This window comes from Pseudorca crassidens, chromosome 11 (genome assembly GCF_039906515.1).
Source record: "Pseudorca crassidens isolate mPseCra1 chromosome 11, mPseCra1.hap1, whole genome shotgun sequence".
In the NCBI taxonomy this organism is placed as follows: domain Eukaryota; kingdom Metazoa; phylum Chordata; class Mammalia; order Artiodactyla; family Delphinidae; genus Pseudorca; species Pseudorca crassidens.
In genome coordinates, this window is record NC_090306.1 from 3,703,637 (window position 1) to 3,729,700 (window position 26,064).

Here is a 26,064-nt window from a genome sequence, read left to right on the forward strand (position 1 = left end):
GGGGGTTCCTTCTGCCTGATGACCTGGGCTGAGCTGCCGGCCCCCTGCCGGCCAAGTCCTCCGTGGCTCCGCAGCCTGCGGCCACCTCCCGAGTTGTTACGCTCCTGGGGTGCACATTGCTTTGGTCTCTAGCAGAGGTGGAGGTGGAATGCAGGCGAGCAGTCTGCGCAAACCTCCCTAAGGGTGGTCCTGCCAGGGCGAGCAGCGGCTGTCCCCTCCGGCCTCCCTGGGAAGCCGAGCTTGCCTCTTCCCCCTGGCCAGGGGTCCCAGCGCTGGGGTCCCGGGAGGCTGATGCTGGGGTGGGGAGGCACAGGCAGCTGCTCTGCTCAAGTCCTGGGAGAGCCCTGTGTCCCAGAACACCCTTGTTTATAACGATCACTCTCTTCCCTGTCCTGTGGGTGTGTGATGTGCGTGGAGGACGGGGGTCTGAAGGGCGATGAACTTCGTGCCTCTAGTTCTGTGTTTTAGACATATTTTCCCATGGTAGAGCTTTTAAAGTTGGTTTTCTGCTAATTTGCGAAGAATGGGGTTGGGCTGGGTACTCAGCCTAGCTTCAGGAGTCATGTGCTTTGTCTGCTAAAAACCTAGGCATGTTGGTAGAGGGAAGACCTCATTTGGGTCACTGGTCCTAAGACCGATTTTAATAAAAATTCCTTAATCTTCCCTCCAAAGACTGGAGTTTCCAGAGCAGAGCCCCAAATGTTTTCTGGCCCCGTTGGGAGCCAAGCAACTTTGAGGGGAGCTTCAGCCGGCAGTGGGGGTGGGTCAGGCCAGGCACACAGCAGCCCTTCTTGCTAGGAGGTGGGTGTCTAGGAATGAGGGAGCCTGTGTCCTCGCCTCCAAAAGTCTTTGGAAGGGGACAAGCCCTCCTCCACGTGCAGTGACAGAAACGTGAGCCTGTGGGGCGAGGCGGGCGGAAATGAAGACGTCTTCTTTCAAGTCTGATTCTCCGCGTGAAAGAGGTTCTGCTACTGGCAGGTTTATAAACAGTGAATCGGGCGAGTGCCTGCGAGCGCGTCTGCACTCACAGGCCCTGGAGGACTCCCGTCGAGCCCCAGCCCTGGTTCGGCCGCAGACACGTGTTCTCCCTCCCTCGCCCCTCCCTCTCTTGGGGTAGGCTTCTTGCCCAGGGCTGTGCAGGCAGGTCAGGAGAAGAGGCAGACTGGATGAGTCCCTGCAAAACAGCCTTCTCTGGTGGAGCCCTCCCAGCCGGGTTCATCAGGATGGTCGCCCTGGAGCTCTGACGGCTACCTCTTGCCCTCTTTTCTGCCTGACAGAAGGTCTGCAGCTGTTTGCAGGTTCTGACGTGAGCGTCTAAGCATGCAGCAGGGCTGTGAACCAAACAGGGACAGGGCTTGGAGTCTGTCCACTTGTGGACGGGGGAGGGAGGCCAGCCCTGTGTCTTGGAGAAACCAGGCAGCATCTCGAGTGAATCAGCATCCTGTACGTGTATGTGTATTTGCAGGAACTTGCATTTGTAGGGTCCGCCTGGAGTGTGATTGGCTGTAGGTGGGAACCAAGTTGCCTCCGGTGGTGCTGGATGTGAGGAGGTTGGGGAAAGGGGGTCGCGAGGGCTGTGGGGCTGCAGGGGTCTGTTTACAAGGCTACCTGGTTGTGCAAAAATTATTAAAAAAAACCTGCTTCCTAATCTTGCTCCAGAATAATGAAAGGCAGTGAGCCCGAAAATAAGGGTTAGGGGGAGGGGCCAGAACTGGGGTGTGGCCACTGATTCACTCACTCACTCATTCATTCATTCGACTAGTGTGTACAAGCACCTTCTGTGTGCTCAGCACAGAGTAGGGCCAGGCACGGAGAGGGGGACACACAGAAGGTCTGGCTCCGTGATCTTGGGGCTCACGGTGGGGAAACTGAGAGGCACGGCCAGGACACGACGGAGCCCCCGTGCAGCACAAGACTGGGAGGTAGCTGCACTTTGTTCATTTTGGACCGGAGAGGGGGGACGTGGGGGACCCCGGGTACCTGGATTTCCCTGTGGGGGATATTCCTATGGCCTTTAAGTTCGGAAACATCTCCTCTGAGCACTTTTGCTGGAGATCTTTAAAAGGACACCACCCTCTGCCTGAGGAAACGGAACCCATGGAACACAACTTCATCTCTTTTTAAAGGTTTGGTCCTAACCTTCCCTTCCCTTGACTGTCCCCCAGCCTGTTATTGCTTTGCCGCTGTGGTACCCTAATCGGCCATCACCCTTACCGATCGAGGACCGACTGGAGGAAGGACAGAAGCTATTTTGTTTAATGAGCAAAGCTGAGCCTCGTATTCAACCGAAGGTGATCAGCTTTGGCTTGGTGATGGGGGTGTTGCAGGGACAGTGCGATGACGGTTCTCGTACTCTTCTGAGAGCGTTTTCCTTGCCTTAAGCTGTGTTCTGCAGACTCACAGTGACTGGATGTAACTTTTGACTAAAGTAGGACAAAACTCCGTAAGATGCTGTGTCAACGTGAGTGACGTGGTGTATAATACTTTGAGAGTTTAAAGAAAAAAAAAGATTCCCCTGGGGCTGGGAGGCCACAGGAAACGTTTTATGGGATGGAAAGTTAGCTAGACCTCGGGAATGGGACGGGGCCTTGGGGAGTCGAGGGGAGGCGGCTACGTTATTGAGAAGGGGTAGACTGAACTCTCCAATGGAATCAAGATATCTTCATGAGGCTCTACGTGATGCCACATCCTCCATCCCGCAGCCCGTGCAGGGATTTATCCTATAGAACCTGGGCCCCTCCGCGTTCCACAGGAGCCAGTGGCACATTTGCTGGCCACGGGTGCTGCCTGGATTGTGAATGTGAATCACAGGAGAGAAACTTGTTCCCCCGGCTTTGACTCCAATGACAAAAAATGGGACAGCATCACTGAGCTTCCATGTGTGCTTCAAAGGCAGAGGAGGAAGAGGGCTGGTTTCATCTCCTTCTTGTGCTGTCAAAGGCCCATCCCCTTCTCTAGAATCCAACTTTCCCTAATATTTCGGAAGGATGACAAAGTCGCACTTGGAATCAGGAGCCCCCAGTGGGTATCAGCTCATGTGCGCACCTGTTATTAACGAAAAGCGTGAGGGTCCTTTTTCAATTTGTAAATCCTTGGGAAATTCAGAATAATAGGGAAAAGCAAAAGAAACAAAAGAAAAAAACAACCACCATTCAACTGGGCCTAAGACCCTTCCAACAGATGGCCAGTTGTCCATCCACTTAGAATGCGAGGGGGAGCTTGTTGAAATCAGTCACTGTTGATGAATCAACAACTATTTTTCAAACGCAGGAAAATTTAAAATAAAATGCAGAGGGAGGCGTTAGAATCCATTCATTCATCTAACCACTCTTTATTGAGACCACATCACTTCTTTGCTTCAAGGTGAGGGTTTCAGCAAAATTGGCAATCTCACCCTTCCATCCCAAACTCCCAGAAATGACAGAATATATACTTTAAAAAAATATAAGCAGTGCCAGAAATCAAAAAAGGATGTCCCTGGTACATCAGAAATGGACGAATCCCTGAAGGATGGAAAGTAGTCAAGATCAGATTGATGAAGGAACGCACGGCTTCAGATGTCCCTACAGAAGGATCACTAAGAAATGGGCCCCGGGACTGGAAGTGGCAGACATGGGGCAGAGGGAAGGCAGGAGTACGTGAGAGGGTGAGCAGTTGGGGTTACCAGGAGGATCAGGCAGGCAGGTGAACCCCTCCACACCTCCACATCTGACCCCCATGGGGCAGGCAGTGGGCAATAGAGATTGCTGGGATGTGTGGGTGAGAGAGGCAGAGCAGTGTTCCGGGTGGCTGACACAACCCAGGAAGATGTCCACTTCTACACTCCCTGCTCACTCACTCTCCCAAGAGCAGGGGCTTTCCCTTGCTTGTGTTGGAAAGGCTGGGGTAAAACCTGCCCCAGCATATATCCAAATCCTTCCCCCTGCTGACCAGGCCCACATGGACTTTCTGATACAAAAAATGAGTGTGCCTCCAGGATTCACCAAAAAGATGTGCAAAAGGTACTGATTGCAGCACACAAAAGTTCACACTCAGGGAAATGCTAACGGTGTAAGCAGAATAGGACTTTTCCAGAGCCTTTGGAATAAGTACAGCTGTCGGATCTGTAAAAACTCAGCCAGAGACCTTGGAAACTAAAAATGTTCACAACGACATGTAAAAATCAACAAATGGGCTGGACCAGCAGAGTGGATGGAACTGAAGAGAAATTCGTGCACTGGAGGAGTTCTCTGCAGCATGTGGTCTAAAGGACCATGAGATGGAGATATGGAAAGAAACACTGAGACGTGGAGGACACATTCTGTCCACAAGAAGTTTCCAAAGGAAGGAAAGGATGGAATGGAAAGAATAAAGTAGAAAAGAAACACTGCTAGAAAATTTACCAGGAGATAGAAAAGAAACCATTTAAGACAAAATCCCAAGATTAAATAGCATGACCAAGGGCCAAGTAGGGAGAGTGACAAACACCTATAGTTAGTTACAGCACAACCGCAAAGTTAGAGGAAGACTACTAGAAAAAACAGAAACAAAAACTTAACAACTTCCAGAGAGAAAGAGGGGAGGAAAAAAGATGATCTAAACAGGAGAAGGGTGAGAAGGACAACAGACCTCTCACTGGCTACACTGGATGCAAAAAGGCAGTGGAACCAAGGGCATGAACCCTCGGGGGCGGGGAAGACAGTGAGCAGGAATCTGTCCCCAGTAAAACTCTCCTTCAAGCGTGTCGGGGAAAAGAGTCATTTTGGACTTAGGGATTCAAAGAGTTTACCATCCACTGGCTCCCTCTAAAAAAATTAAAACTGGTCACAAAAAGCAGGATAAAAGTGGGAGTGAAGAACCTCCTTTTGGCCAACTGCACACACTTCTGTCTCAGAAAGAGACAGTTTGCTCCGAGCTGGGGGTGAGTGGACTCACTCATCATCTCCCCAGGACAGCTGGCTGAACAGAAACAACTGCCGCTATAGAAGGTCTTTGGCTGCCTTTGCGCGGTCACCATGGTAAAGTGTGCGATGGACCTGACGCCGGCGATCTCCTCTCAACCCCCATCAGAGCCTTTGCTTTTGTCTCTGGAGCCTAAAGAGGCATGGCTACCTGGCTGGGGCTGCCAGCATCCCATGAAGTGTTTGCTGTCTCTTAATTCTCAAATCCATCCCATGAGTGTTCAGAGGGGATGAGGCTGGGAGAGTCTCTCTCTCCCAGCCTGATGCTCTGGGTGGCAGTAGACACACCTGTGTGACCTTTACCCATTGGAAGCAGTGCGATGGCAGACTTAGGTTGCTAAGAACGTCAGGCATATGCCTGACTGGGAGGTCTGCCCGGTGGCCTGGCCCGTTTGAGAGACTGACAGCTGTGCTGGATGGAGGGGGAAGATCCGTCAGGAAGCAGCCCTGAGGGCTTTGGGGAGGAACGAAGGAAGGAAATAAACGTTGTTGTAGGAGGTTACAGGCACTAGGAGTCCAGGCGAAGCCACAGGGTGCTGCTTTAGGGCGCCTGGAGGGTGGGAGAGGAGGCGTAAGGGGCTGCCCCAAGGTCCCCGGAGCCTGAGCTGGCAGAGCCAGTCCTGGCTGGAGCCCCTGGCAGGCCTCTCCACAGAGAAAGTCTTGGAAGCTCTTTAAAAATTCATGTTATTAAAGTAAGCTTCTCCCTCCAATTTCTCTCCTCCGCATAATTGTGCCTGTGGAAACCAAGCGGGGTTCATGTTCCAAGCATGAGTTTGTGCTTCCCTGGTGGCCGCTGTTCGTGGCTCGGCCTGGTTCCCTGTGGGCCAGAGCTGGTCCCAAGACTCCTTCACCCGCATGGGCCTTGGCCCAGGTTCTCCCTTGCTCTCCAGGTTGGGGGAGGCTGGGAACCAGCCTTGCCCAACCGGCTGTCTTCAGAAGGGCCCCAGGAACTTGGCTAGTGTTTTTATTATAGTCCTAGACTGTGCAATCTCGTGGGGGGCCCTTGAAGCCCTATGTCCTGCCCCCTGGCTCCAGGCATCACTAGACTTAAACCGTTTTCCTTAGATAACTGTCTTCATTGCTTAAAAAAAAAACCTCCAAAGACACAGCTACCGTGACATCTCTTGAAAAGGCTTTCCTGCTTTTCACTTGCTGATGGCCAAGAAAGGTTAAATCACTCCTGTGCAAGCCCACTGGGCTCAGGGGAAGGGCCAGCCTGAGGGCTCTCCCCACCCCCGAGGAACGCTGGACACACATGGTCTCGTGGCATCTTTGCCCCGGAATGAGGAGGCCTCTTGGAACCTGCTGTGTACGTTACATATGTTACGTATTACATGTTTTTACATGTTACCTGTTAGCGTCGGGTTCGGCCCTCCGGTTTCTTTATTCATGCTTCAGGCACTATCCACTCATTTAAAAGCATCTCAATGGAAGTGGAGGACACTGTGGAAGTGGGGGCAGAGAGGAAGAGGCAGCGGTGGGGGGGAAGATGGGAGAGGAACAGGAAGCCGTTTGTGGCTGCCTTGCAAACAGACGCCCAGCGGTCCCAGTCCACGGATGCTCTGCGTGGGCACGGAGAATGCGGAACCCTGGCTGGCATGTTTCTCCATAAATTCCCAGCTAGAGAGACCCTCTCTGCAAGCCTCACTTGGATGCAGTGTTTTAGAACAGATGATTCCTACTGGGAGACCATGAGCATTTGAGATCCTCAGGGGGAAGAGGTGGCATTTAAGCTTTCTTTTTTTTTAAAACAGAAAAACCACTTTGAAGATAGGTAGGGTTGGGTGTTCTTGTGGCCCACGTGCTGGAGCCCTTGGAGCACAAGCTTTCCCAGTACTTTTTCTTTCCTTTCCTCATTTGTTTGGAGCTGGGGAAGCACCTCTCCTCTGGATGCCACCACGGGTTCCCAACGACAGAATGGAGAGTTGAGAGTGACCCACGGATTCAGCTCGTCGAAACTCTACAGAGGAAGATGACCGGGAACGCCAGGGACTCGAAGCGCCGGGACAGACCTTAGCCACGCCCTCCCACTTGTCTCTTGATAACTCCCTCCCCAGGGTCTTCAGCAACTTGGGGCAGAGCTGGGATTAGAATTTGAGACTCCTGATTTCAGTTCAGTGCTTCCCCGCCCACCCCCTCCCCAGAACTCCATGCTTTCTCTGCAGCCTGCCGGCCAGGGCACAACTTATACCGTCAGGCAGGAGAATGAAACCCCGGTGTAACCTGATTGGGAAGGGTGCGGGGTGAACTTCCACCCCAGAACGATGCTCTCATCAGCGTGGAACTGATGCTTGACCTTCCACCATTAGAGATTCATTCCTTTGTCACTTGGAGGCGAGGCCGGCTTCCAGAGTCTCCTCCTGAAATTTACGTACCTCTGGGAAGGCCACCCATGGCTGACAGCTAGCAACCGGCTTGGGCTGTTTCTCCAGGAGAGGTGATAGCTGATGGTGGTAGGGGTGGAGGGGAAGGCGGGGCAGAGAGATATGAAACTCGCTGAAGCAGGAGGACAGAGCTGGGACTGGTGTGAGAATGGGTCCTCCCTGTTGTGGACCTTCCGTACGTGCTACCACCCACCTGCCCACTACCTGTAGGGCAGAACATGACCCGATACACTGGTGGGAAATTCCTGTCACCGAGGCGTGAGCAAATGTTTGGAAACTGAAAGGGAAAGACAGGGCTGCCCAGCCATCTGCCCTCTGAGTACGCCCAGCCCGAGCCGTCGACGCTGGGGCGGGTCCCCTCTGCTCCCCCAGGTATATCGTCTGCAGGGACTCACCTGCATGGGCGCTTCCATCCACGGCTGAAGAACAGAGGTGCTTGTGCCGTTATTTTGTGATTGGAAGACAGGCGAAGAGACCGAGGCGGCGGAGGGGATGGGGTGTGATCTGTGTTCCACCCTGACGCGGGGCCTCGTGTCCTGGCAGACGAACGGAAAGGTTAGGGTCAGAAACGGAAAGGGCCGTTTCCCCAGAAGGCTCAGTGAGACTCAGAGCACGAGAAGTGAGCTTGGGGGCTCGGCAGATCTGCCCCAGCTTCTGCACGACATCGGGAATTGCCAGGCGCACAGGGAGACAGCAGCCTCCACGGCCATCAGCAGCTTCCTGAGGGACGTTGACAACACGGGCCACGGCAAGGCTCCGGAAGCAAGTTCAAGGTCACTGGACGTTGACCAAGGGGAGCAGAGACGAAGAAGAAGACTCAGCATGAGTACGTGCAGTGTGGTCCTGCAGGGTCCCCTAGAGACCCTCAGGAGGGTCTTTGGGGGGCTAGGGCACTATAAGGGATTCTCTGTCACATGAAGTTTCAAGAAGAGGAACTTTGGACCCTTGTTACTTAGTTGTGACACAGGGTGGAGTGGTCTGGTTATACTGGAGTTCCTCTTACACCAGCCGAGCCCTGCCTGAGATGCTGATAGACAAAAGTGCCTCTGATCCCAGGACAGGAAAGGAGCCCTTGGTCCTGCTCAGAGAAAGTCCAGTAGTTCATGGGTGCAACCTCCTTCTTCCCCACCCAAGTCATGGCCATGATTCTACAGGACTGGAAACTTTGTCCCAAGCTTGGCTTGGGAAAGGGCAGAGTTTTCAGGGACTGCATTATCCAATCAGGAGAAGAAAGGGGGAAGCCTACCCTTGTCTTATGAACTTGAGGGTAAAATGAGGCGGAAGGAGGGGGATGAGATTTGCTCAGAGCCTCCCAGCTGGAAACCGTGACCTGAACCTTCCAGGGCTGGTATATGGGACAGCGGGGAAAGATACAGATGGGGATTTGTTTCAAAAAGAAAAGGTCATCTTCGCACGCTGTAGAAGAGCCAGGGTGTATAAGCAAAGTTGTTCTGATGTCACTCTCCCCCTCTTCCTCAGCCATCCACCTGCCAAAGTGCCGACTCCTTCCTGCCTGCCTGTGATTAATCCCAGTTTGTTCAGGATGCGTTCACTGAGTCCTGAAGATGTTGAGTGGCAGATTTGGCCACTTGCATAAGCTGAGTTTTCCAGAAGTTAAGGGGAAAGGGCAATGTCCTCCACACCTGCCAGTACGGTATGTGACCCAGGGTGACACCACTCAGAGCTGTTACTAAGCAGATGTGACAGAAAGAGCTGCAGCAAGAATACGGTTTGATAGGTGCCATTTAGATGGAGTGGCCCTGTCTCGAGCCATCGCCCGGTTGACAGATACTGGGCCTCTGGGGGTGTTCTGTTCGGAGAGTCGAACATAACAGCAGATGCAGTTTTGCAGACTGAAGTTGGTCACATCCACACCCAGCACACCGTCGCGCCCGTTTACTGAGGTGTGCAATGAGCCTGGCTCTGGGTCACGCCGGATGCACCAACCTGACCCACCTTTGTTTTTTTTTAATTAAAGTAGAGTTGATGTACAGTGTTGTGTTCATTTCTGCTCTATAGCAAAGTGATTCAGTTATATATATATTTTTTCTTTTTAAAAGTCTTTTCATTATGGTTTATTACAGGATATCGAATATAGTTCCCTGTGCTCTACAGCAGGACCTTGTTGTTTATCTACTTTATATGTAATGGTTTTCATCTGCTCAACCCAACCTCCCACTCTGTCCTGCCCCACTCCCCCTCCCCCTTGGCAACAACAGGTCTGTTCTCTATGTCTGTGAGTCTGTTTCTGTTTTGTAGGTAGGTTCATTTGTCATATTTTAGATTCCACATATAAGTGATATCATATGGTATTTGTCTTTCTCTTTCTGACTTACTTCACTTATTAAGTCTGTAGGTCCATTCGTGTTGCTGCAAATGGCATTATTTCATTCTTTTTTATGGCTGAGTAATATTCCATTGTATATGTGTACCACATCTTCTTTATCCATTCATCTGTCGATGGACATTTAGGTTGCTTCCATGTCTTGGCTCTTGTAAATAGTGCTGCTATGAACATAGGGGTGCATGTATCTTTTGGAATTATGGTTTTCTCAGGGTATATGCCCAGGAGTGGGATTGCTGGATCATATGGTAGTTCTATTTTTAGTTTTCGGAGGAACCTCCATGCTGTTCTCCATAGAGGCTGCACCAACTTACATTCCCACCACCAGTGTAGGAGCGTTCCCTTTCCTGCACACCCGCTCCAGCATTTGTTATTTGCAGACTTTTAAAGGACGGCCATTCTGACCGGCATGAGGTGCTACCTCACTGTAGCTTTGATTTGCATTTCTCTAATAATCGGTGACGCTGAATATCTTTTTGTGTGCCAATTCGGCCCACCTCTATTTGCAGGTGGGGATTTCGGGGCTCAGAGAAGTGGAGCGATGTGCCCAAAGTCACAGAGGAAAGTATCAGAATCTGGATGTAAAACCAGGTCTGTGGTCTTCCTCCTGGTGGAGTTGTGGGCAGGCGTGGGCTCTAGGCTGTGTTCAGTCCCCCATTAGGAGCGTGCTCACCTCTGGGCTTGGTGTGGACTCAGTGCCTGGCCTGGCACTGCTTGGCCTGCAGTCACTGCTCTGAGGTCCCCAGGCTCCCCCTCCTCCCGTGAGGCCCTAGGAGAGAAGCGGCATGTCCACGGGAGAGGCCCTTAGCTTTTCCAGAATATTTCCATCCCAGGAGAGGGAAGCCCTTCCCTCTGGAAGCCACAGCTGCATTTGAATTAAACGGATATCCGGACGGCCCATGGAACCGAAGCCACTCTTTCCTTGCTGTGTGATTTTTAAATGTCACCCAACCTTTATGCAGTTTTTCCCATGGAATAACCCTGAGAGATATGTGAGGATGATAACTGATGCTTGTCTTCCCCACAGGCGAATCAGCCCCAGAGTGGACCGCCCCTGATAGGATCAGAACTCTGGCCGCTGTCTGGACCACCGCCCGTGGCCAACGTTGTGTACTGGGGACAACACGTTAATCTGAATAAATTTTGAAGCCAAGACTCATGAGACAGGTATAAATTCTATTTGCACGCACCTGGAAACATAAAATGGGGCAGACAAGCGATTTTTGGGTAATCTGCCAGTTTGCACGTTCATGCGTCGATACGGATCACTGAGACCTGATAGGGTTGTAATTGACCAGAGCCCCGCAGCCTGGGCTGGCAAGGAATTCACTGGTTTTCCCATTGAGCTCTGTTCCTTCGTAAGCGTCTGGGAAATCAAGTGATGACTATTTATAACGACCGCTTGGTGATGACTTTGAGACCGCTAAAGTCAAACAGGATGGTTTAAAATAATGGAATCTGCCCTTTGACCTCTGGAAAGCCCTAATCCTGGCCCCGTGCTGGAGTGACCATTGTAATGAGCGTTAGCTGCAGGCCCCCTTTGTAAGTCTCCGACTCTACAGGAGTGGACCTTCCATTTGATCACTCTGACACGTCAGGGGAGAGTGTGTCCCACTCCTCAGCCTTTGTTTTGGTCATCAGAGTTGAGTTTTGGTTTGAGATGCATGTGACCGGCCTTTGTTGTTACGTGGGTGTGGTTAGAAACATAATTCATGCCAGACATAAAAAGGACAAAGCAGAAAGGGGATGTGGGGCTTGTCTCATGCAAACCCCTTCTTTTAAAGAAGAGGTGGGGGGCTCAGAGAGGGAAAGTGACTTCCTCAAAGCCACCGAGCTATTGAACGACAGAGCTGGGACTAGAGCACAGATCCGATGGCCCCCGGCAGTGATGCTCTCCCTGCGCAGCACGCCGTTGCTGTCCCGCGTGGATAGACATGGTCTTCTCCGGACAGATGCTGGGAAGGAAACTCACTTTTCTTAGAACGCTATTTCCTAGGAAACGTGCTTAATGCTTTATCTACGTTGGTTCATTTTATTCTCCCAATGCATCTGCCAGAGAGCGATCACCAGGAAGCCACCCTTGTACCGACGGAGACGCTACCTACCGGTCCGCAAGACCACAAAGCCCAGGCCCTTTCTCCCAGGCTCTGGCCAAAGGTCTCTCCTTCCTTTTGCTTCTTCTTCCCTCGGCGTCTCTCACACTTTCAGGCATCCTCTGATAGCCTGAAATGGGAGGTTTTAAGTGGTGTAAGGTTTCCTTGGGTTAAGGGGTCACGGGTGGGTCACATCTTATGGGCAAGTCTGAAACACGACAAATGTTATATCAAAAGGGACCAAACAAGACTCCTCTGGGAGGTGGAGGCTGTGGTTTTCCAGGTGGCGGGTTTCTATCAGGCCCCGTGAAAAGTGGCAGTGGCATCCTGCCTCCAAGCCAGGCTCTCCTTCCGGCACAGCCTCCTGGAAGGAATGGGAAATGAAGGTGGCCCCGAAAGCCTGAGTATCCTCTGTGGCCATTGCACCCAAGTGGCATGTAATCGATGCCTACTTTTTTTTGTCTTTATTATTTTTCAGACTATAGAGCCTCTTGGTAACATCCAATTCATGCCTGGCTGCCTAGACTTGGAATCAGTCTGGTTTCCCTCTAGGGAAAAATACCCCACGTCTCAGCCCATCTCGTGAACACTTTGCCAGGCTGTCGAGCTCTTGGTGTCGAAATGCGTTTTAAACAAGGATCGTGTCTTTTATCTCATGGATCTTCCCCCTCAAGTGCTTACTCCAGGGCTTTGAATGCAGTAAATATTTTTGTACTCGACGTTGGAATAGCAGATGGGAAGGGAGGCTGGATGTGCACCTTCCAAGGGTTCAGGCTACACTCTGAGGAAGCACATTTTGGAGAGGATCTGGCAATAAAAATTAAAATGATATCACTTTTGGGAAACTATCTTATGGAAGCAAAGCTCCTGTTTATAAGGGTGTATGTAAAAGAACATTTATTGCAAAACTGCCTAGAGTGACAGTCAAGATACTTAGAATGACTTGAAAATCCATCAGTAGGGTGCTGGTTTATGAAAGCATGGCTTATCCACACACTGAGACGTTTTACAGCTTTTAAAAATAATAACTTGGGGGCTTCCCTGGTGGCGCAGTGGTTGGGAGTCCGCCTGCCGATGCAGGGGACACGGGTTCGTGCCCCGGTCCGGGAAGATCCCACATGCCGCGGAGCAGCTGGGCCCCTGAGCCATGGCCGCTGAGCCTGCGCGTCCGGAGCCTGTGCTCCGCAATGAGAGAGGCCACAACAGTGAGAGGCCCGCATACTGCAAAAAAAGAAAAATAAAATAATAATAACTTGGATTTACGTGTAATAACATAGAAAGGAGTCTATAATACACTGTGTAACAAAGAAGCCAAGTTGCTGAGCCACGTCTATTATTCCACGTCTATACAACACATATACAGAGTTTCAATGTACGATTTTACGACTTTACCATGGTGTGAAAGTGGTCCGCATTCAGTAGGAACCATACTTTGAATGTTGAGTTTTGATCCTTTCCCGGGCTGGCGATAGGCAGGGAAACCCTCCCTCATGATGCTGGGCGGTGGCAGCCCCGAGATCACAGTAAACAACCGACATAGTTATAACTGTTCTGTACTCAGACAGCGTTCTGTGTTTCACTTTCAGTTCAGTATGCAATACATTACATGGTGTATTTGACACTTTATTATAAAATAGGCCTTGGGTGAGATGATTTTGCCCAACTGTAGGCTAATGTAAGTGTTCTGAGCACGTTTAACGTAGGCCGAGCTAAGCTGTGATGTTTGGGAGGGTTAAGTGTATTAAGCACATTTTCGACTTATGGTATTTTCCATCTGGGAGGGTTTTATCAGGAGGTAAGCCCATTGTAAGTTAAGAAAGATCTGTTGATACGTTTGCATGAGAAACAAATGGAGGATACACAGCAAAATGTTAGTATCACGGTAGAGGGGTAATATTTTACACTTTAAAAAAATCTAGCAGAGATTTATATTAAAGAAGAAACCCTTTGGGAATGGAAGAAATAGATCAGGGTGGTTAACTGGTCCAGAAAGGAAACAGGTGGAATCAAGCACAGCTTTCTTTGCCGCCTCCATTCTCTGTGCACTTTCAGGTAGGGCCACCCATGAAACTCCAGAGATCAGCCCTGCACTAGGGCAGGTCACAGTGTGTTATATGCCCCAAGAGGCATCAGTACTTAATGCTTTTGGGGGGCCAAGGCTGAGAAACTTCCCATCCATAAAAGTTTTGGAAGCACATTTGGAAGAACTTTGGTATCTTGATAAAGAAGCTGTCCCCAGCCTTACCTGAATGGAGGCTACTGGTCCAGGCCTTAAAGCCTCCAGGGTCTCCCTGTCCATATCAATAGATAGCTCTTGCAGGGCCTTCCTGACTATAAGCCATTTATTATAGCTGTATTTAACCTATAAGAACCAATCCATATGACCTCTGATAGTACCTGAATCCCTAACCAACTCCTCCTGGAAGGTAGGTCATCAGGGTAGGGCTGTCTTTTCATCTTTTAGTCCAGAATGCCTGGCACAGTGCTTGGCTACTGTAGTAGCTGTGGTATAAGGGCTAATGGAAGAAAATGTGTGTTAAGTTCCTGCACCAGATAGACTGAGTTGATTTCTAGCTGGCTTTGGGGAGACTCAGGAGAGATTTTCCAGAAAAAGGGGAGCCTTTATGAGAGACTTGAAAAAGAGGAACGGAGTAGCGTGTACAACTTCCACCAAGAAGAAAAAGCTGATTTTTGTCGCGATAGCATTTTAGAAAGACTATTTTAGTATCTTTAAGGGCTCTGCCACTGTGTCCCTCTTCTGCTTTCTCCAGAGAAGTTTGGGTTCCATCGTAGGCCACTGACAAAACGTCTGGATGTCTTCGGAGTCCTTCTCACCCTGAGAGAAAGGCAGGTGAAAATAGCTTTTCAGGGGCCTAAAACACCAAAGATTAAGCTCTGACTGCAGACCTACTAAGAAAATGCCTCCCAAATATAGTGAGAATAAACAGTCAAACCAAACAGTATCATATCCAGCACAAAACCACAGTGAGTTGATTCAATCAGACATTATCCGAGCAAGGAAGACATAACATTCCGGTTTTAATGGCAAGAAAAAAAAAAAAAAGGGAAGAAACCCAAATTACTTTGCAGGCGTTGGTGGCACTCTTACAAGTTGTTTTTCGGAACGCAGTTTAAGAAATAATTCAGCCTTGGGTTGGGGAGAATTAGGGCGGCAGAGGCTCTCATGCAGGAGAACTTCCCAGGTGTGGGGCCGTCTGGGGGCTCAGCCAGGTAGCCGGCTGCCGCAGCCTTGGCTTGTCTCCCATCTCCCAGAAGACACGAAGCGCACTGCTGGGTTCGCTGCTGGGAGGTGGTGATGGATAACGGCTGTGGCCTGATTCTTGAGGAGCCGTGGATTCACCGCAGCGTGTCTCGGCCATATGTGAGCCCTGGCCACGTGTGAGGTTCCCTGAGGGGGAAGACACACGCTCTTTCTTACACAGCCCCTTTTATTGAAGCAAGCACACGTGAACAGGCTAGAATCTGGGCTTTCCCAGGCAGTATGGTCTGCAGGTCGGAGAAGCGGCATCCTGGCCCCCAGGCACTGGGTTTTGGGAGGCAGCAGAGGAACGGTTGCTTGGCTCCTGGAGTAGAGCTACTACACACAGTCTTCACCTTCCGGAGGCCTGGGAGGAGATGATTATGGGATGGAACTTCAGAGGCCTTGCTCAACCTTCCAGGGTTTGCAGCTCTGCTGCAACAGCGACACCAAATCATTAGTCCAACTGAAACCTTCTAGAACCACTCCCTTGTTCCTGGAACCTGGGTAACCTCCTGGATTCGCATGCTGACTCTACCACTGGGGCAGTTCTCTGTGTTTCTGTGTCATCTGTTATGATGTGGGGACAGTGACAGCATCTCTCTACCTGAAAGAGTTGTCGAAAGAACTTCATGAGGACACATCTGGGAAAGTCTCCAGCACATAAGGGCTCTATCAAGTTTAACTCAGAGCCTAGCACAGTGCCTAGCAAATGTTAGCACAACGTCCGTGGTCTGACCCTAAGCCAGGCCTTGTTTTAAGCATTTTACATGTACTCTTCAATACATTTTGTGGCACTGAAGATCTAGCATAAGAAAAATGACATAAGCAAAATGTGTCTTCAGGACCTCTGTACCCAGTAGGACCTACTGTGCAGACCACTCATTTAACTCACATCCTGGAGAAGTCCCTGTACTCCTTGTCATACGTCCTTTTGCCTCCCAGCAGAGTCCTTTCCAAAGCTCTTCTACGAAAGTTCTCTCTATGTCAAAGCCTCCAGGGTAATTAAATTAAGAGCTGTTCAATGGTCATTCCAGTATCTTTTGTTGCCTGTTGCTAAGCCCAGGGCCTATTCATGAGCTAGGTATATAAGTGATGCCCAGTAAGTTCTTTGTGGAATGACTAGATCTTGCAAAAGACTATGTGACATACCTATACAAAAGAGAAGGAGAAAGACCGAATTCTTGTGAACAGTGGGGATGGTGAGAAAACGCTACCAGAAAATGCCTGCTATGTGCTAGGCACTGTTTATGCATCATGAATTTTCACAACTCCAGGAGACGGGTATCCAGGTAATCCTTTGCTGTGTAGCAAATTACCCCAAACTTAGTCTCTTAAAAGTAACAGTTATTTTGCTTGTGAATTTGTAAAGAGGTGGGAGCGTAGAAGGGGCAACTCCTCTCTGCTCCGAGGTGGCTCTGCAGAGGACAGGAGTGTCCACTTTCGGGACCGCTCAGTCTTGTCCTCCAGCCTCTCTGGAGCCACCCTGGTGGCCTGGCCTCCTCAGGCACGGCCCCAGGCTGGCTCGGGGTTGGATGGGTCGGACTAGAAAACTCTTTGCTCTGAGAATACAGCTCTCCATCTCAGCCTCTCCACTCCCCCTTGCAAGGGGAGCCGTGCTTGGGGAGAAGCTTGGGGAGAAGCCAAGCGAAGCAAAAGATTTCAACAGAGAATGGAGGAAACACACCCACTGAGGTTCTCATAGCAACATAATCACGCACAGGCAGCAGCCTATTTCGGTGGGAGCTAGTCTGAGCCTCCCTCCCCGCCCCGGTTCGTCACAGAATGGATGCACTGCACAGGCTGCAGCAGTATGAGGTGGGGTAGGGTGGGGAGAGAGCGCTGGACTGGAAGCCAGGGGGCTGGGGAGCTGCTCTGAGATGCTCTGTCAGCTAGCTGATGGATCACAGACACGTGTCCTCTCTCTGATCTCGGGCTCCTTGTCCGTAAAATGAGAGGATAGGACTGAAGAACTGGGAAGACCCTTTCTGGTTTCTGTTGACTGTACAAGTACTGAGCCTCTCCTGGTAGGAGATCAGATGTCTCAAGATCTTTTGTCTCTGAGAAGGATGCTTAGAGAAAATGGGGCTCAAGAGGGTAAAGGTCACTCCTTAGATTCAGCTCATTTGCCCCCCACCACCTTCTGCGCGTTGGCAGGATGTGAAAGGGAAGGAGAATGACCAGGTGTTGCCAGACTCGGCTCGCTCACCCTGAACGCGCATCCAGGTTTGTGGTCTGAGGGAGGAGAAGGTTAAGGAGGTTAAGGTCATTCTTTCATTTAAAAGTACTCCTTCCTCAACACACACACACACTCACACACACACTCACCCATTAACTCAAGCCTCTTGCCCACTCTCCATCCCCTCCTCCACTTATTGCAATGTATCCTCTCTTTCCCGAGGACCAGGTGATGGAAATGTCTTTAGACCCTGGCCCATTTCTTCAATGGACTCGGGTTAGTTGAGGGCAATCAGGCTCACACCTCCTGGCTGTCAAAGGTGACGTTAAATAACAAATAGGGCATGCGTGCAGGACTGCTCTGCCTAGGTAAGCACAGGGGGGAAGTGAAGAGAGCCAGGACGCCCAAGGAGCCCCTTTTAGGTCCCTGCCCTTGACTTGTGAACTGAAAGCTTGAAAGTGCAGCTGTCTTCGAAGGAGTCAGCCCCAGAGGCCTGTTGTAATGGGGGACACAGAGCGCCCCCCCAGCCCGTTTTAATCCCCACCCGCCTGACAGATGGCCAGTAAGACAGAGAAAAAGAAGCTCTCAAAGTGAAGACAGGAATGCATTGTATAAAAATTCACACCCTCTGCTGCCGCCCAAACTCCCTTAAAAAAGGATCAAGAGAATCCTAATGGGTATGTGACATTCTCCTCCTCTCCCATAAAAGGGACTTCAAGATCTGGTGATGCTGGGGGAGGGGTGAGGAGGGAGAAGATAGATGTGTGGGCAGGGGGCTGCCGGGGAGACCGGGGCAGGGGGAGCGCGGCGGAAGGCTCACCCATCTGACTTTCTCCCACCCTCTTTCCCAGGCCACCTCTGGCTGAACCTTGGTCCCACCCTCTCGGCCTGGGCGAGGCTTGGAGCCCCAGGTCCTTGGAGAGGGAGAGTGGGAGAAAAAAGGGGTCATGATGCTACACGTAGCCCTAGAGTTGAAAGAGTTAAGGACCCTCCCTCATCCAGGCATCCACCCCGTGGCTCCCCAAACCCCAAACGCGGAGGAAGGATGCATGAATTGGCAGCGGAGCGGGAGAGCTGGGGTGGGGGGGCGCTGGGATGGGAGCGAGGTGACCGTGGCCCAGCCTTGCCCAGGGCCCGTCCTCGGTGGGAAGACGCACACCGGGTCCGAGGACCTGCCGGAGCCCAGCCCCGGCGCCTGCCTTCTCTGAGCATCACGCGTGGCCCGGCTGCGTCCGCGCAGCCCTCGCCCCCCCTCCCTGCCCCCCCCCAGCAAGTTGTCCACGGCGCCCGGGAGTGGAGGCGGCCCAGAGACCCCCGGAGCCCGGGCGAGGGGGCGGCCCGGGGCGCGGGGGCCCTCGGTCTGCGCCCAGCAGCAGCCTCCCGCCCGGCCCAGCCTCCTCCCCGCCCCCACTCACCGGCTCAGCCCCCGGGAGGGACGCGCAGGAAGCGTGTTGCTTCGCCCGCTGATCGGCAGAAGTTGAGAGGAGTTGTCGACTGCCTCGGCCGGCCGGACTTTGCGAGCAGCCGGCGAGGAGCCGCCGCCGCCGCCGCCGCCGCCGCCTCCGCGGAGCCTTCGGGGCTCCCTCCCTCCTGCCTGGCCCGCAGCGCGGGTGGAGAGAGGCGGGGAGGGGGTCGCGGGCGCCACAGGAACTCGAAACTGTGTGAAGGAATCCGAAGCCGATGAGAAGGGAGGAAAATAAAACAAAGTGGAGACTGCAGGAAAGACTCCACCGTGGTTGATGGTACCGGCTGATGCTCCAGCAGAGGGACTGGGTTGGGCTTTTATTTTATTTTTTTTTTCCTCCCATTTTCTCTTTCTATCTCTCTTTTAAAGCTACACCAGCTCTCTCTTTCGGCACTATCTCTGTATCACCAAACCCTTGCTGGCTCTTATGGGCATGAAACACTCCTCCCGCTGCCTGCTCCTAAGGAGGAAAATGGCGGAGAACACGGCCGAGAACACCGAGGTAAGGAGGCGAGAGGCCGGGCTCGGAGACCCCGCAGCCCGCCGGGACCCCCGCGCCGCGCGCCGCCGCCGCCGCCGCCGCCGCCGCCGCCGCCGCCGCTCCGCACCTGGTGCCAAACTTTCCCAGCTCCATCCCGCTTGCTTCTGCCGGCCGTGTGCGCGTGTGTGCGTGTGTGTGTGTGTGTGTGTGTGTGTGTGTGTGTGTGTGCGTGCGCTGGGTGCGGGAAAGACAGTGCCTGTCTCAGGCCCCCTCCCTCTTGAAAATGCAAAAGAGTCGCTCTCACCCCAGCTCCCTCTCCTGCCCCCCCGCTGCTCGCTTTCCACCCTCCCCCACCCCACGTCCCAAACCCTGGGCGGCCGAACTCCCCTGCCCTCCCCTCTGGGCTCCGTTAGGGCTCCAGGGTGCCGGTTTCAGCCGGATCGGGATGGGTGATCCGGGGGCCAGGTCTGCTCCCTGCGGCGCCTTGACCGTCTCCGGCCGGCCGCTCCCTCGGCGTTACCCTTCAAGCTCGAGCTCTCGGTCCCCGCAGCACCGCAGAGAGCTCCGGGCCGCGGGGATGGGGGTCGGGGAGGGGGGCCCCCGTGCGCCGTGCCGGGATGGCACTTGGGGACCACCAACAGACCCTCGCGCCCACATCCGGGCCGGGGAGAGGTCTGCCCTCCAGCACCTACGAGCCGCCTCTGGGACGCTAACCCCGGGGAGGAAGCTCGGGCCGCGGCCACCTTCAGGACCAGGGACAGCGCCCGCTCCTGCCGCAGCCGAGCCCACGCGGGCCGTGGGGCCTGCGCGCCGCGCTGCATCGGGAAATGGGTCCGCAGCCGCTCGTCCCGCAGCAGTTCCCAGGAGGTCGCTCTAGCTCCGCAAATTGCGCTCTCGTCCCCCGCCTCCGGCAGCCCAGCGGCTGCCCTTTCTGTACTCTGGAGTTGGCTCGGAGCCGCAAAGACTGGAGGCTGCGTTCCCTGGCCTCGCTCTGACCCTGCTGTCATTACAACTGGGTTAGCCCGTAGGTTCTGGGCACCTGTAGTCACGAAGGGGATCCGCGTGGGCAGCCCCCTTACCTTCGTGGAGGAACGGTGCGCCGAGGGGGGGGGCGGAGTGGGATATGTGTGTGAAGATCATCCCTTACTCGGTGGCAGGAAAAAGGCAGAGAGCAAATTCCCGGGCTCTATTAATAGCCGGGTGTCTGGTGGGGCTGCCGTGCACTTCACATATGGTTACCCATATGCAGCGTGGGGCGGGATGGAGGTGTGGCACGGGGATTGTCCCTCTGTCTTGCTGGGCTGCAGAAAGGGGCAGAGACCCTTCCCGATCTTCTCCCCTCGAGGTCTGAACTGCAGCTACCCCCTAACCCCACCGCGTAGGCAGCAAAGCTTTTAAAATCCCCGTTCTCTGAGAAACTAGAAGCAGCATGTATCTGGCAACTGTCGATTTCGAAACAAACACGCTCTGGGGGAGAACGTGGGGTGTTCGGGAGCTAATGCCGTCACCTTGAGTTAGGGCAAAGCATGCGCGCCTGCGGTCCCCTCGCCACTTCCTCTTCGCCCCCCCACACCCGCCCCCAGGCAAGCAGACACTCAGAATGATGTGTAGTGCAAGGCAGAGAGCTAGCCTTACCAATCCCCTCGCCCTCCTCCCTCCCATCGCCCACCTGCAGAATGGGTTTCTAAAACTAGCTCAGAGTCCAGGCTGCACTTCTGTAATCTGTTGGACCAGCGGGCACGTAGCAGTCCCTGCAGCCGTGTGGCTGGAGCGCTAGAAGCAAGAAACAGCTTCTCTCTACCCATCCCCCTACCGCTCGGCTTCTAAAAAAAAAAAAAAAGTTTTCGCAGGTCTCTAGCCCCCCGGCCCTCCGGTTGTTGCGCCGTGTCTGGGTGCAGACCCCGGCCAGGTTCCGCACTGTGCACGGCGATGTGGGCTTCCCCACCTCGGCCCCGGTTCAGGGAGTCCGGAGCAGGCAGAACGACGCGCGCCCGGCTATTTTTACATGCTTCCCCCGCAGCTCCGCACTCCCCCTTCTCGGCGGTTGCACATGCCAGCTCTGTTCAAGGCATCAATGAAAACAGCAGTATAGGCGGCCGAGCTCCTGAGAGCACAAAAAGAAAAAAACGAAAAAACCCATGTCGAACGCCTGGCACAAAGTGGGAGGGGCAGATCCAGCTGGGGCTCCGGGAAGGGGAGTGAGTCTGGGGTTCAGTTCTTCACAGCTTCCCCTGAGAAGGGGAAGAATTCAGACTTGGTCAGACGTGGCCAATGGAGGCATCCAGGCAGCGTGACAATCACTTGGTTTTCTTCCAGGAACTGGCTGTTTTTGGAATGAGCCAGGACTAGAGAAGTACTTCCAAAAGTGGGGTGTTGTGGATCTGCCTGCATTTATGGTGAGAGAGAGGGAGGCAAGGATGCCTCTGTGGGGTGTGTGTGTGTGTGTGTGTGTGTGTGTGTTGTGTCTATGGTGGTAGCGCTCCTTGTTTTTAATTCAACACATCTTTATCAAACACTGACTCTGTGCCAGGAATGATTAGGCTCTCGATATCCAAAGATGAAGACACCAGGCCCCTGCCCTCAAGGAACTCACAGTCTGGTGGACAGTAGTGCCAGATGATCCAGATAGTTCAGTAGCACCTTTTCCTGCCTTTCCTTGGTGTGGTTTACAAGCACTTTATCTCATTTCATCCTCACCATAATCTTGTGAGATAAGCAAAGATTAGTTTTCATTTCTTAGCCCCATTTTACAGGTGAGGATGCTGAGGCTGACAGGTCCAGCAAGTTCTGAAAGTTACCTGGTCAGCAGGACAGACAGCCTTGGAGCACAGACTGCCCCTGCTTCTGATTCACTGCCCTTTGCCCTGCGTTGCTACTTCTATTCTTTTATTATTATTATTATTATTATTATTTTGGCCGCACTGTGCAGCATGCGGTATCTTAGTTCCCCGACCAGGGATCGAACCCCTGCCCCCTGCAGTGGACGCAATGATTCTTACCCACTGGACCACCAGGGAGGTCCCTACGTGACTTCTAAAAAGATGCCACGTTTGGATGGGAGCAGGAGAGAGGGATAGGGAGAGAGGGTGTTTGGGAAGGGAGAGATGCGGTGTTGGGGCAGGCAAGGGTGACAGGGAGAAGGTGACCTCTCACAAGGTTTTTAGGGAGAGATATTCTAATCCTTAGGCAGGAGAGAGTGGGGAACAAAAAAACCTGCTTGTGAGCAGAGCCTCCCTTGACCAGTGAAGTTTGGAGCTGGGGCGGGGGCAGGGTGGGCACGGTGAGCTCCGTTTCTGCTTTTTCTGGCTCTGTCCCTGAGATGCGCTTCTCCTCCTCGGCCGAGGGCATCATCCCCTGCTCCGCATGTGTCATTAGAAACCTTCTACTGTCTGGTCTCCTTCCCAGCCGGCTGTCCGTGCAGAGGCCACCACCCTCACTCTGCCCTCACTAAGGCAACAGCCTCTCTCCTGTTGTCCTCTTCTCTAATCCAGCCCTCGATGGGCTTTCAGAAGTACAAATCTGCTCATGATCGGACATTGCTTTCAAAACTTACCATGTCGCCCTGTTGCCTTTAGGACACAGGATAGAGCCCTTTTCCTTAGCCCTTCAGTACCTGCCCTATGCAGTTCTCTGCAAACACTGACATCATGCCTGAATGCCTTTGTGCTTCCTGGTTCCTCTACCTGGGCTGCTCTACCCACCCCCCTTCTCTCTGGAAACAAAAGATCTTCCTCAACCAGCAAGACCCAGTCCAAAGGTCTCTTCCTCTCAGCAGCCTTCCCAGATCGACCATTTATCCTCCACTCCACGGAGAGTGAGTTTTCCTTCTCCTTCTTCTGTGTTCCTAACACCTGTCTCTCACTTTTCCTATTACAAGATAATTGGCTTTTTTTTTAAAAAATAAAACATCTTTATTGCAGTACAATTGCTTTACAGTGGTGTGTTAGTTTCTGCTTTATAACAAAGTGAATCAGCTATACGTATACATATAACCCTGTATCTCCTCCCTCTTGCGTCTCCCTCCCACCCTCCCTATCCCACCCCTCTAGGTGGTCACAAAGCACCGAGCTGATCTCCCATTGGCTTTTTACATGTCTGTTTCTTCAGTTGGATAATGAACTTTTTTGGGGGGGAGGGTGTCTACCCTGTTCGTAACACGGTGCCTGACACAGAGTAAATTTAAAATGCTCACAAATGTTGACTGATTCGTGGGATTGTGAACAAGCTCGTGAGGCTTCTGGGTGTTAATCACTCATGGCTTTCTGAAAATTGGGCTTCCCATCCCCACTCCTGTGCTTAGGTCATTGTGGACCCTGAAAACTCAAAAAATGAGTGGAGTTTCTGGGAATCGAGGTGCTGCAAAGCTCGAAGCATGGGTGCACTCTGGTTGCCTGTGTACCTGTTTAATAGTCCATTGTTACTGCCTCTTCCCCTGGGGTGTTTGTCTGAAGAGCAGATAAAGGGATTAATCACAAGGCCCAGTATGAACCCTGGGGGATGATGGACCCTCAGAGCCTCTGCTTCACTGGTTCTCGGCGAAAGCCTGATGCATTACTTACGGTGCGACTCCCTGGTTGGGGTTTTCGCACCTCAAAGGAGAAGCCCCGGGGGTGAGAAAATAGTTTTAGCACAGGAGTCATTTTGGAGACTGGTTTTGGAATGTGCTGTTGACTTACTGGCCTGGGGAGAGAGAATGATTATGGGCTGGGAAAATTCCTGCAATAGGACAGTGGGGTTAGGGTACCAATGGGTGCTGCCCTGTGAGTTATGGGGAGAAATGGGCTGAATTCCGACGTCGCTCATGGTTCCCTCTTCTCAGGGTTTTCGGCTCAAGTGTGTGGTCCTATAGCACAAAGGTGAGGGGAGGAGAAGAAAAAGGGCAAGAGGAGGCTGGACCCAGGCCCACCTCTCTGGGGTCTGCATCGTGTGTCTTTCCGACGAGCGTGGGGCTCTGGAGCCAGACTGCCTGGCTTTACACTGAATCCAGTGGACGTGCTGTTATGATGAACGAGTCCCCGAACCCCTCTGGGCCTTGTACGGCTGTTGCGACGATTGAATGAATTAATTCGCGCAAAGGGTTTAGAGCATGGTGAGCTCCCGAGGCCTGCAGGATCGTCAACCTGTCAGCTTTTAGGAGTCGCGCCAGAAAAGCACCAGCTGGATGGACTCTCCTACGTCCTTATTTCTCCAGCTGAAATGATTGCCAAACCACAGTCTACATCCCTCAGCAAACACGGATTTCAGCCCTGAACTGAGCTCAGGAGAATTAGGAAGATGCCCACGTGTCTTTTGCGCCCCCCGCCCCCGAGAGGTGTGGCTCTGCAGAGAGTCCCCCGCTGGCTTTTGGCTGTCAAAGAGGGTGAAACCACACTCCCGTCTCTGACTCGGGAGTGGGTTTCGTTTCCTCCTCGGTGCTAACCGCGATGTGAAGTGATTATCACATTCCAGCGTGGAACGTGCAAAAATCTGTAAAAACAGCATTTACACCTTGGAGTCTACGGTGCCAGCAGGAAAAAAATGAGCAACGTGGCGAGATGTGAGCTGCCAAGGTAGCTGGAGGTGGGGTCGTGTTGTGTGACAGGCAGGCGTGTTGTCCCATTGTCTCTCCTTGGCAAGAGGAGGGGAAGCGCGGGCGGGAAGGGGCCTCGCGAAGGTCACTGTGTCCGCGCTTCCAGCCCTGAGCCCACTTCTTGCACCCACGACGCAGTTGGCCCCTTGGTTCCTTGTTACAAAGCTTCACAGGAGGCAACTTCCCCAAACCCCTCGTGCATCTCAAGAGTCAGGAAGTCAGATCTTCCTTAGGTCTGAGCTCCATCTCTTCCGGTGCAATTGGAGTCACCTTGGTTTATGTTATTCTAAAAGGAGATTAAAAACCGTCTGGTTGCCTTTGCATTGGGGGCTGCAGGAAGGGTGTCTCACCCTCTTTACCAGCCTCTGTTTGGAGCATTTCCAGCCCCTTCCTCTGAAATTCTGGATTAGCCAGGAGAGGTGTGTTGGAGAAGACATGCCCCTCTGGTGGTACCCGGCCCGCTGGATACATCACACCTCAAATGGCTTTTCTCCTTCACTTGCTATTAGAAGTCCCTCAGGCATCACAGCTTTCTCCAGATTTGTAATGGGTGACCCATAAGCAAAGATCTCTTTTTAAAGTGTAATTTTATAAGAGCAAACAGCTCGATGTATACATTTTCATAAAGTCATAGACTCTTAGAGCCGGATGGGAACTTCAGATCATTCAAATTAAGAGACGGGAAAACATTGCCAACATCAGAGCGCTTCGGTGTTGGCGTTGGGTCCATGTTTCCTCTTAGGTCAATGCCGTTTCTACCCCCTTTAGCACCGGCTTGACTGTTTTTACATTTGATGCTAATTTTCTGGTATATCCTGATATGTAATATCGAAAACCAGTGTTTCCCTAGGTAAGATCTAAGAATCGTGCATAGCAAGGTCTCTGTCCTTTTCGTACGACACGTAAAATGCTTCGGCATATATCGTCTTGTTGAGTGGGTGCCGTCATACATTACACACATACACACATACGTTACATCCTGTACACCGTACATAACGCGTCAAGTTACATATTATTCCCATCGTACAGATGAAGAAACCAAAGCACGGAAAGTTAGTGTTACTTGCCCGAGATCCCACAGCTAGTAAATGATGGAACTCAAACTCTGGTTTTCTAGCCACTGAGACCTCTGCTTTTTCCAGTCCACCGGGCTGTGAAGACAGCAGAAGGAACAGAGTAGACACTTAAAATACAAAGAGAAAGAATGGAGAGATTAACAGGAGAAACAAAGAATGGTGGATTGGGAAGAAACCGAGGAAAAGATACCAGCCCCGGCTTTTTCCTCCTGCTTTCAGTTCTCACTGCTATGCCCCGTGGGTGGCGGGGACCCAGTATAACTTGTGGCCAGGA

General features: G+C 52.3%; 1 protein-coding gene and 2 long non-coding RNA genes across 4 annotated transcripts in view; 2 read left to right on the top strand and 1 right to left on the bottom strand.

Moving 5' to 3' along the window:
- The window catches only part of LOC137201504 (uncharacterized), a 54,371-nt gene extending 43,542 nt beyond the window's left edge, over positions 1–10,829 (top strand). The window contains exon 3 of the long non-coding RNA XR_010932196.1: positions 10,696–10,829. This is a non-coding gene — a long non-coding RNA (uncharacterized lncRNA). The remainder of the gene's footprint in view (positions 1–10,695) is intronic.
- A 2,162-nt stretch (positions 10,830–12,991) lies between these two features.
- LOC137201503 (uncharacterized) lies at positions 12,992–20,692 on the bottom strand. Its single transcript, XR_010932195.1, has 3 exons — positions 20,225–20,692; positions 18,615–18,856; positions 12,992–15,455 (listed from the first exon to the last, which is right to left on the bottom strand). It is a non-coding gene; the product is annotated as an uncharacterized lncRNA (long non-coding RNA).
- The window catches only part of PRMT8 (protein arginine methyltransferase 8), an 82,326-nt gene continuing 74,005 nt past the window's right edge, over positions 17,744–26,064 (top strand). Inside the window, exons 1-2 of one of the 2 annotated variants that reach the window (XM_067695439.1) lie at positions 17,744–17,876; positions 19,034–19,166. In XM_067695439.1, the coding sequence (XP_067551540.1) occupies positions 19,092–19,166 (75 nt within the window). In that variant the 5' untranslated portion in view covers positions 17,744–17,876; positions 19,034–19,091. Of the gene's footprint in view, positions 17,877–18,802; positions 18,942–19,033; positions 19,167–26,064 lie in introns of those variants that run through there. The other variant, XM_067695438.1, reaches the window with a different exon arrangement.